The sequence below is a fragment of the Pantherophis guttatus genome, chromosome 1 (assembly GCF_059756535.1).
Source record: "Pantherophis guttatus breed Tessera chromosome 1, ASM5975653v1, whole genome shotgun sequence".
Classification (NCBI taxonomy): Eukaryota; Metazoa; Chordata; class Lepidosauria; order Squamata; family Colubridae; genus Pantherophis; species Pantherophis guttatus.
Genome location: NC_142063.1, coordinates 299,787,063 through 299,799,298, shown reverse-complemented (window position 1 = coordinate 299,799,298; position 12,236 = coordinate 299,787,063). Strand labels below are relative to the sequence as shown.

Here is a 12,236-nt window from a genome sequence, read left to right as displayed (position 1 = left end):
TTGTCAATTGCAACACACATCAATATATTGGTATAGAAGATGCATAATTATCCATGAGACTTAGTAGATCACTAGAATGTATGTGGGAAAAATTGTTGATAGTCTCTCATTGCCATGTTATTAGACCCAAGACTAGGAGATTTTGCTTTTATATTGCATGTTTTGTGGAATAGCCTTCAGGTTGCTTCAGGTTACTCTGAGCTTCAGGTTGCTCTGATTATACTTAATTGACACAGTGTCACTAGCTGTTAATTGTCATTTGAGTGTTCCTTTAGAGCACTTTTTACATATTCTATAAGAATCTGCCTGATAAATAACAATACTCATGCATCTGACTACATTCAATGTACAAAATCTTTAAGAAGCACTAGTGCTTAAGGGCAAACAAACAAAACACAGTTGGTTTGTCTTTGTATGACAGGCCCAGTCCAGGTGCCCTATCTTTCATGCCCAGTCATGTTTCAGAATACAGATAACCTTTGTGCCATTTATAGTTGGAGAGATTTTGTGCTGACATGTTAAAAGCAGAAATGATTAAGATTGATCTGTGATGCCACAACAGCCAAGGCTCTGAGTTCATTGCTACATATAAACAGTGCTTTGCTTTGTGATCCAGTGCAAATAAAGCATGGAAACAGTATCTTACATAAATAGAAACCTACCAGTTATTCAGACAATAGCATTTTCTTTCTATAAGGAACGTCGTTATTGTTCATACACAGAATTGCAATTTCTCATTTCTAGCCAAAAGCATCAATAATGTAGAAATCTAAATATTTTAGAGGCATGTATTGAACGTATGTGGTACCATGTTTTCTTGTCTCATTTTTAACAAGCCTTTATTATTGTAGTTTAAAAGAGCTTTTAAGGTTTTGAGGTCCAGTAAGGTTTTTGCTTATTTTGGTTGGATCTATGGACTCTCATTTTAAAAGCACAATAATAATCTGGTGGCTATTACAAGTGAAGAATGTTTGTATTTCTGCTATTAAGATTTTCTTGGCTTAAGTATTACACTATTAATCAGGGCACATGCCTTTTGTTTCTCTGCATTCCAAAAAATAATATTTATGGAGATAAAATGTTTTGAGAATGACTGCCTCACATGACATTTTCTTAAACTTGGAGCTATCTTGTTCTCAGGAATTTTTTATTGTTATTTCACCTTGCTTAAACTATGGGCCAACAATGGGAATTATATTTTCACAGAACCTAAACTTCCCTGGCATAATAACCATTCCCTTTCTCCAGGGAACTATAGTTCTGAAAGGAGACTACATGGAAAATAACTTTCAGCAGAACCTTCACCAAATCTTAATAAGCAATCCTAATTGTGGCTCTAGGCTTCATATACCACAGATGTAAATTATGTCCCTCCATATTTTTTTAATCTTCATTTTATCCCTGGAGATGGATCAGTATTTTTAAGATCATTTTCACCTTCCAGAAGAGTGAAGGCACTTAAAGGTAAGATGTAAGAAACAATGACTGTGCCAGTATCTAAGGATAAAAAAAGCTAAGTTTTCAGTGACATATCAAATCATTTCATTAAGACTGAGATGTAGCAGTAAGCATGTAGTGGAATTTATCTGAGAGGCTGGAAACATTTTGCTATCACAACATCAGAACAGTTTTTAAATAAACAGAAGGAACTTTATCTTCAAAGGGCTATTTTTGGCTTGAAAGGAATGAGATTCCTGCCCAGAAAAATCTTTGAACTTGTTTCAATGTAGTTCAAACGTTTTTATCATGGTTAAATGGCATACATACCTCTAAAAAAATACAAGTGTATTTTTTACATTACTCTGAAATATATATTAGTCGAATATTAGCTGTGCTCAGCGAAGACAGACTAAGCTCAAATAAAGTAGGCTTTTGAAAAAATGACATGAACTGGGTTGCAGATGTCCTCTGGTGCAAACATTGGGAGAATGGGAGGCAAGAAATGGTGCTTTACTCTGCCTCTCTAGCCTGTCTTCTTTTAGGCACAAGAATGGGTGAGCCTATAAATGGAATGCAAGGTCTGAAGTTCTTCTCCCAGAAACCCTTTGAGTTTTCACACCATCCATGGACCCTACTTTATGGTTTGAGTTAGCAACCTGATAATTTCTGCTGTCATAGATGTATCTACTGGGGATGGGGCAAGGGGAGCTGTGTTTATCCCCCATAACTGGGGTTTGATACACCAGTGCTGCCTTCCACCTGAGGGGCAAATCTGAACGTATTGTTTAAACTGCTCCTGCCCTCTGCTTGTGACAGCTAGACTTTAAACTAATTTCAGACTGAGACACTCAGGACTGAAGGCTACGATGTTCCCCCATTGGACAATTTTCCTGCTGCTCTACCCTCTCTATCAGAAAAACTGTGACATTCTTGCTGGCAGGTCTTAGTGCATGTACATACTTTTCTGTGAAATAAACACACACACACACACATCTATATGAAGTAAAATTCATATAGACAAAGTTGTATGCAAGCACAACAAGCAATTTCAAAATTAAAATAAAATCTTGGTAGCTATTTTGCATTCTAATGACTTTTATATCTTTCATCAGTGCTAAAAAAGCACAATACCCAAAAACTTTATGGAACATAGAGGAGAATAAAACATAGTAAAAATGTAATATTTTTTTTTAAATGCTACCACCCGGCTTCTTTCATTTTATCTCAAATGAATGGAAAAAATTATGTAACTGTAACCAGATTTTTTTAAAAAAAGTTCAGATGTCAAAAATTATTCTGTTCAGGCATGGTAGCAACTAGTGCAGACAACCTTTAAGGAAACGTTGGAAGATTACCATGTGAATAGGCTTTGATAGTGTAACATAATAATACATTAAACTGAGAACTAATCTGTGACTCCAATTTTTTTCTGTATGTTCCAGTAACTTGGGAAAAACCAGCATTATATAACAATACTGCCCAGCCTTATATGATATTATGGGGAATATTGAGAAAATACTTCTGAAACGAAGGACATTTATTTCAGCATACTGTTTTATTTTGTATAATCCATACAAATCCATTTTAAAAATTAACCATAATCGTGTAGCGAAGTTCATTCTCAAGAATGAATATTTGTGTATGTATGTGTACATGTGTACACACAGACAATACAGTTGTTTTTTCTATTAGGCAAAATGCACACAACTTCAGTACTTCAGCAGAAAAACTGCTTCTAATGAGACCTCATCCAAAAATAGCATTGTCTGAAAGATAAAATAAATACAAAGTGAAAAACAGAATCACCTGGTTATATATATAAAAAAATTATCATTAATTAACAATATCTTAGAGCATGTCATGGTAGTTGAAATGTGTATAAGCACAAGTTATACAAGACTTCTGAAACCATCTATAATGTCTGTTTCATATCAGAACAATCCAATTCACTCTGCCAGGGAATGATGTAGTGTTAATGGGACAATGACACACATTTCATTACCTAAATTAGGTAACATCATCAGTGCTAGACTACTTTGTAATGTTAGCAAGAAAACAACCCAGCTCAGAGAGCACCAAGGATCCTCCCCCCATTTCAACCCTGAGTTACAAATATTCTCCTTTATTGGTTCACAGAGACCAACACATATTATTCAAATATATATAGCCACCCCTCTCAGAAGAATATAGATGCAGATTATTTACCATTGATTTGATATCTTTAAATATAAACATTCTAAAAGACATTTCATATAATCAAGACCTTATTTTCAAGGAATCTGGGTACTGTTTTATTCTAATGGGATGAAAGTTCCAGTGTCTCTTTTCTTGCTGTCTTTTGAAAAAAATCATACAAACAATGGTATGACATAGTACCAACAATGATGCATTGGAATATCTGCAAGAAATACTATTTGCCTTTCAGTAGGAAGTGGTGGGACCAAAAATAGACAAAGCAATAGAAGATGATGCTAATGTAATCTGAGACTTTGGAATTCAAACAGGTAAACATCTGCCACATAATTCCTCAAGATTTAGTAATTGTTGATAAGAAAGGCAAAAAAGTTTGGATAGTGGAAGTGGCAGTGCTTGGAGACAGCAGAATAAAGGAGAAAGAACTGGAGAAAATCACAAAATACAGTGATGGTGGCAAAAGAAAGCAAAGATAATACCAATTGTAATAGAGATCATGGGTATAATCCCAAAACATCTGGAGTACCACTTGAACAACATTGCAAAATTGCAAAAGGCAAATTTCTTTGAAATGGCTTACATCTTGGAACAATACCTTTAGTACCATCAAACAATACATCTGTTTATTCCAGATCCTTGGGAAGGACTTGATAGGTGGATAAAAATGCCAAATCCAGCCTAAACATCTGGCTACATGCAACTAACTTTAATAATAATGCTTTTGATTTTTACCCCATTTTTCCTTTAAGTATTTTTTTTCCTTCTGTTCTATCATGTCCAATTCTTAGAGACTGCCTGAACAAATCCTTGCAGTTTTCTTGGCAAGATTTTTCAGAAGTGGTTTGCCACTGCCTCCTTCCTAGGGCTGAGAGAAATTGACTGGCCATAGGTTACCCAGTTGGCTTCATGCCCATGGTGGGATTGGAACTCACAGTCTTCCAGTTTCTAGACCACTACACTAAACTAGCTATTACAGTTTTAGAAGCATAGGCAGAATGCGTAAGCAGATTCTCTTTCATTTTCTCTATGATAGCCCTGTGAGATAAGCTGGACTTAGAAGGAGTGGCTGTCTAAAGGTCACCTAATGAATTTCTGACTGTCAGGAGATGTGAACTTGGGTTCCCCAGGTCCTATTCCAGCACTTTAATTACAATGCGCTGAACAACCCTTCAGAGAAAAGAGCAAAGCCTAATTAGAGGATGGTCTTTACTGAGGATTCTTGGCCATTTTACTTGTACATTTTCTGGGCTTCTCCTATATTTCACTGAAACAGTTATGAACATGGATTCCTGAAAACAGATAGGCTTCTGAATGGTCAGGTGATAAGGTTAAATCAAGCCAACAAACTTAATGGATTTCTTGGCTCACAGGATGCTGAACTGAAAGAATCCATGAGGGTAATTCATAAATTCCCATATTCTACTCTAGCATTTATTTCAGGTAAAAAGTCTGAAGTCTTTTTCTAAATGAAATCTTTCTCTGAAAATAACCAAATGATAAAAATTATTGCAAGGCTATAAAATCACATTTGAACATTTGAAAGTGAAAAGCTACTTCAGCAGGATTTCCTCTGATCATAAAAATGAATTGTGTAATTATGAGCCAAACGAGATAAAATTATGGCTAGAAAAACAAGCACTGGGTTTCTCCATAGTATTCTGAAATAAATTGAATAGGAATAATGTAGTAGCTTATTCTTCTACCATATTATATATTCAACATCAGTATTCGTTTTACAAAAAAGTTGGCGAATAAGACCAAAGAGTTCTCAGTAAAATAGAATACCTGTTTGCCTCATCACAAGATACATTGTCATATTGGGTGACCACTGGAATTAGGCAGCCAATAAATTTATATTAATAAATAAATAAATAATGAAAGCAGAGTGCATGATTATTTCCCCATCACTGAATATTTTGGAGCACATGCTAAAAGCAACAGTAATGATATTGACTAACGCATTGGCAGAATAACATATAATATTGATCCTTTAAAAAATTAATTCTTTTGTCATAGTTTTAATGTGTGAAAATCAGTGTAATATGATTAGACCAGAGGAGCCAGGTTCAAGTCCCAATTCAACCATAGACCTCTCTGAATAATTCTGGATCAATCATTCTCTCCAAGCCTAACCATATCCAAAGGTATGTTACTACAGGGATACAATTAAGGAGCACCCTTATTTAATCTGGCTTGAACTGCTACAAGATGAAGATATAGAAACAATAGTAACATAAAGGAAACAAGAATAACAGCGCCAGCAATCACATATGTCTTATAATCTACAGTAGCTAGTTAAAAAGCATTTCTTCCTGTATTATCAGGACCTATGATGTGCTGAGGAAGCCATTTTGATTATATGTCTAGAAATGGGCACTTAGAGGAGGTGCCAGAGTTTTAAGGCATTCTTGAAAGATGAAGGATTGGGATCATGTGGACCTGAGGAGATAACCACAAGCATGATAGAGAAGGGTGTCTGTTAGATCCTATTAAGATGACACTGATATGGAGAAATCTCTATGTATCATATATTTATATATCCAAATTTATTTATTAAATAATATATAGTTCTCTTCCCAGAGAACATGTTTTCAGACACATTTGCTGGGGCAAAACTGCAGGTAAATGGTAAAGAATGCTAGAATTGCTTATTGATTACAAACCATTTATGTTGCTATTTCTAAGGAAATAGCTGGAGAAGATAATTTGTTCTTATTGTCTCCTTTCAACCAGAGAAACAATAGAAACAATGTATGCTACAAGCATTTGGAGAGGAAGCTTTTAATCATGCAACCAACTTGGAATTTGTTTACAGTACTGCATTAGGTCTAATGTCATCTTTAATCTCCCTGTATTCTCACCATTGCATCTGTTGAGAAGTGTAATTTAAAATGTTTTCTGATTGTTTTTGGAAGGAAAAGGATGTCTACACCTAGAGATCTTAGCCTTTCAGGGAAAGTACCGTATGTGATCTTCAGAAAATGCTTTTCAGAGAGCTGCCTCTAGATACTTACCATATACCTGGGTTTGATTGAATATACTGTACATATAGGTAATCTTTGCTTACCAACTTCCTTGTTTAGCAACAGTTCAAAGTTACATTTGGAAAAAATGGTTTTGCAACCAATCCTTGCATTTATGACCATCACAATGTCCCATGGTTACATAATTGACATTTGCTGTGCTTCATTACCAGCTTCCAAACAAGGAGAGTAAATGTCTATGGAGATCCACAATCATTCAAGTCATGATTGTCCCCAAAGGTGCTTTTTTTCAAGAGGCAACTGGACTTTCTATTTTTTTTCTTTGAAGACATTTCACTAAAGCAAATGAGAAGTGAAATGTCTTCAAAGAAAAAAACAAAGTCCAGTTGCCTCTTGGAAAAAAAAAACACCTTTGGGACAAGCGTAAATGGAGAAACCAGCAGTAAAATTTCAAGTTGTGGTCATGTGATATCTTATTTAATGAGCCATGCTGATTTGCTTAACAACAAAAGCAGAAGGGATGTAAGTACATACATACATACACACACACACACTCAGTACACTAAAATATTTGGACCGATAAAAAATTGGTTTGAGGCAATAGGGTAATGGACCCATCACAACTGAATTACCCCTCTTAATTTTAAGCAGAAATTACAGATGTGTGAAGTTCAGTATTTATTTGAAGTGCAATGTATGCAATCTTACTTTTTTCAGGAAAATGCCTTTTTTCTTTAGGAGGAGGAGTAATTTTTATCCAGGATGTCCTGCCACTGTCAACCTCCTGTTTTTCTTCTTTGTAGTTCTCTACTGAAGCCCGATTACTTTGAGGAAAATGTTTTTTCTGGGGCCTTAGCCAAGAAATTTCACTCCTTCCTTCTAGCAAGCATTTTGATTCCCTCATCTTATTATATTCAAGCAAGCGCTTTTTCACACTTTCAGCCATGATAGTGAAATGTGCTTCTTGTTACCATGAGACAATTTCCTGTTTTTTAAAACAACAATGCATATAATACAAAATATTCAGGCCTTATTTGCTTAACAATTTTTATCACTAAAAACAGGCAAAACTGATCTGTTCTTATAGAGATGAAGCCTGATATATATTGGCTAGAAAATATGATGCAGCTGATCTCAAGGGAGAAAAATATTCATTTCTAATGCGGATAATTCATGTACTAATCTTCCTGAAATCCATTCCTAACAACAGCTAGTTTACAACAATGGCCCTATTGGATGTGGCCAAAACTAGTCCTGCACTGTTTTTCATAATAATAAGGAGGAGATAGAGATATAACCATCTCCCACCACTATCACCTGCAAGTGGTCTTGGATTTTTCAAACCCAACAGCCTTTGTTGATCTGTCCTCCATGTATTTAACCAATTTGCTGTTAAAGCCATCCAATGTTACAGACTACTAGGGTTTTGTGGTAATTATTTCCTCAGTTAATACATTTTGGGGGGAAAGCACTCTTTTAAAGACTGTTTTGAATCTCCCTCTAGTCAGCTTCATTGGATGACCCACCATCATTTTGTGACATAGGAACAGAATTCTCTGTTCATTTTATCCATCATGTGTGGTTTTATTCCTCTCAAGAACTTTCCATCTCAGTGGCTATTTTCTTGTAGGGAAGATATTCAAGTGTTCCAGCTGAATAGGTAATGATTTATCAAATGTATATGGCCACTTATCTCAGAAATGTGACTCTGCATGGTGTACAAAAAACCACTAAAACATTCTTCAAAGACCATTGAAAACAAATTAGACATAAATAGAAACAAGATCAGGAGACAGCAGTTCTAATTCCCAAGATCTAGAAGATCCAGGATATCCATCAACTGAATAGTAGAAGTTTGGTTCTGGAGAAGGCTGCCACAAAAATATTGCTGGATAGGATAATGTAAAATCCTATTCTATCAAAGATACTGCATTAGTCCTCTTAACTCAGCTATTGAAATTCTCTGGCCAGCCAATTCATTTGATTAGAATTGGTCCACATTTCTTCTACCCTATTTATTTTTTGAGCACTTTTTCAAATTCTGCATACATGTACTTGGTCAGCAAGGGCTCTTTGGAATTCTTCAAGGTAGAATGAATCATATATAGTTCATCTGCATAGTTTTTAAATCCATATACCACTCTTTCATCCCTTGCCCCCATTCTGTGATTATGAATATATCCTTCATGTGGGTATCCTGATGGCCCGTTTAAAATCTCTCCTTCCTTCTGGATAGTCTGATGTGATTTCCCATGTTAAGATTTTTCTCCTTCCTTTTGTGTTCAGTTTTTCCTATATAGTAGATTCTTATTTACATGTCCTGTTCATTAGACAGATATGCAATGCTAGGAATAGTAAGTACAACTGTAGCTCTGAAGAATATCAACCAAAAAGTCCATGTTCCAGTTGGTATTTCTAGCTACTTGTAAAATCTCTCCAGAGTTTACTTTTCAGGATAGTCACCTGAGAGTGATAAATCCTGTAATGTTTCTTTAGAGAATGTTAGTAATTTAGGGGGCATGTATCCTGTTTAGAAAATATTATGAAAGGTGTAGACTACCTCTTTTCCTGTCTTGTCAGATAAAGGTTCAGGCATATTTACACAGATGCCTATCAACAATATAATTAACTTTTTCTTTGAAAATTGTTGAAAAAATTGTGAGAGTAATCTAATCTGGAATATATATTATTATAGACCACTGTTTTATTTCTAGAGATATTGACACTTATGAGATTATGAAGATTATCAGCCTCTTGCCTGGAAATGTAAGTCTTAACATTTTTCCTGGTCAAGGAATAAACATGATCTTTTTTTTCCCTCTTGCAAAAGATAATTCACACCACTGTAACTTCCTATATGACCAAATTATAATAAAAGCTGTTTAATAGTCTTTCTTATGCCAACATATTGAAGGATTATAGGGGAATGATCAAACATTAATTTAACATGTAATTGAGTACAGTATGGCATAAATATAAAGTTCAGAGGGGCATTTCTAATACAATGGGTGCAGACCCCTCATCTTCAACCTCAGAAGTTGTGACACACCATTTTAGTTTAGTAGTTTAAAAAGATTTGTAGAATTTTTAAACTCTTCTTTAGTATCTGAGGTTGCCATCTCTTGACCTATAGGCTATTATTTTTCAAAATCACAAAGAAGTTTAAAACACATGGCTTCTGCCCAGATATGCCAGGAAATGTCACTAAGGCCCCCTTTAAGGATGGAAGTATTCAGATTTGCAAGATTCTGTTAACTTCACAATAAAGGTATAACTAGTATACCTGGCTGTGCTTCTTGTTTAGATACCTTGCAAGGCTAACATCAATCTTGCAAGTCTCAAAGTACCTCTCCCTTTCACTCTCCAGAAAACTAGGGACACTTTCATCACCCCTCCTCCTTCAGACTCAAGTTTTGTTAACTGATCATTGTTGGGGGTTCTTCCTCCTGGTCTCTCAAGATCATTTATCATATACCATTGTTGCTTCTGGTTTTATGGGCAACACCAACACATCTTGTTTACTCTAATATCGATTAAAACTACTGATAACTTCAACTGTCAGAAACACTATAATTACTGGTGTCTCCCCTAGCAACTCACCAAGACAAATAGCCATTAATAGCCCCATCCTTCACGAATCTGTCTGTTTTTTTAAAGCTATAAGTGTCTATTATACACTTGGCAGCACTGCATTTAATAGTTTAACCATTTATTTACATTATTTAAATTGTTAAAACTGCTGAAGAACTTTTTATTGGTCTGTATAAGAGTTCAAGCCACTGATCAGTAATTTAACATATTGTACATTGGCTCAGTTGGCTCCCATTATTTGTAGAGTTCTATCCATTGATATTTTTTTTTACTTTCAGACTTTTGTTGTTTAACAAAAGAGGAAGTTTGCTTAGAAATCTTTGAAGAGAGGCTTCATTAGCCTTTTGAAATCCAAATAAACAATGATTCCTTGATCTTTCTAATCCACATGCTCACTGACACGTACCTATGCTTTTTTTTTCACCGAAATGGAAGTTCCCAAGTTTTAATAGATGTTGAGAAACGGCCACTTTTCACTAAGAATCTTAGAAGGTTCCAGAAATGCTTGGCAACCAGCAATTCAAATCATGGATAAACCAGTACACAGGCATCTATTTTAACTGATTGTTGGTAAGTTGAATTATATGTTGCACAATAAAGCAGAGGACCTACGTTATCACAAGACACAAAGACAAGAAACATCAGCAGACAAATGAAATTTAAAAAAAATCAGGGAGATCATTTGCAACTAGTCAAGAAATTAATTTGACCTGGACTCCTGACAATCTCTTTATTCAGCCATGTCCCATGATAGTGCCTTTATCTCATTCTTAGCTTATGGCTGAAAGAAACTTGTCAGTGTTGTTTTAAATAAGTATCCCCACCCAAAACAAAACAAAGCAAAACTGGCAGAAACCCATAGCAGATCAGTTTGTGGAATATTCTCAACTGAATTGCAGGAAAGGGGATCAATTCACTCCTGTTGGCCGCTTCAGGTACACCCTTCTTTACAAGTCCTGAGCCCAGTTCAGATAAGGTGAGCTAACACAACAGCCAGGGGTGGCTACACCCACAGCTCCCTACAGTCTGACTAACAGCTTTTGGTTAGGCTGTGGGAGCTACACAGCAAAGCTTTCCCACTTACCATGCAGGTACCTCAATACTCCCAACAACAGGGAAGGGAAGCTGCTGAGGTTTGGAATAGGCAGCTCTCCTGTTTTATTTTTATCGCTTCTGCTCCATCTTTGTACAATTCCTATTTTGTCTCACAGGGTAACAGGAGAGGTGAGTCAGCATCTGTCAAAACTTGCACATTGTTGCATATTTCTTCTTAATAGTGAATACTGTTCCTTTGGTGATATTTAGGGCAAATACAGCCAAGGAATTTAACCACTAAAGTTTGACTTTACCGTATACACAACATACACAGCAGCTGGTAGGAAAGCAAAATGGAGGAGTTTGCTATAGCTTTGGGATTAACAGATCAGACTGGAACTTTTATTGCTTTTTGCCATGTCAAGAACTGATGGTTAGTACTTTAATGTGATACTGCAAAATGCCTTAAGTAAAGTTAAATTCTTAAGTTAAACTCTTTAACCCAGTAAAAATGTTTCCATACATTAGTGGTGGTCTTTACTAATAGATCATAAGAAATTTACATTGGGTTAATTGATGGCCAATATATATAACTATCATAGCAAAACTATATCTCTTCCACTACTGTAGAAACTCAAAGAATCCCAGTTCTGTACTATTACAAAAATCATACAGAATCGTTTTCAGTTTTTTAAAGAAGCAAAAAGAAGTTTAAAAAAAACATAAAAAATGCTGAAATTGCTGGTTTTCCCAGTGTACTCCGGAATAAAATCTTGAGGACTGCAAAAATTGTGATTTTGGAGAATTTGCCCAGAAGTGATAATAGTTTGCATATCAGGTCATTGGGATAAAAAGCTATTTAGAACTTTAATTGGGTTCTTTAATTTTTTTAAAAAAAATATGCAAGCCTGAACCCAATGCCCTTCAAGAGCCAATTATATAAATTAAAAAGCAGGAAACAGTACCATTTAATAATCAGAAAGGAAATAAAAT

At 35.3% G+C, this 12,236-nt stretch overlaps 1 protein-coding gene across 1 annotated transcript; it reads right to left on the bottom strand.

Annotated features, from left to right (window-relative positions):
* Positions 1-3,110: 3,110 nt before the first annotated feature.
* Positions 3,111-10,686, bottom strand: SPATA45 (spermatogenesis associated 45). Its single transcript, XM_034427792.2, has 3 exons — positions 10,615-10,686; positions 7,326-7,602; positions 3,111-3,206 (listed from the first exon to the last, which is right to left on the bottom strand). The coding sequence occupies exons 2-3, from the start codon at positions 7,561-7,563 to the stop codon at positions 3,187-3,189; spliced, it is 258 nt and encodes an 85-aa protein (XP_034283683.1). The 5' UTR covers positions 7,564-7,602; positions 10,615-10,686; the 3' UTR covers positions 3,111-3,186.
* Positions 10,687-12,236: the final 1,550 nt, after the last annotated feature.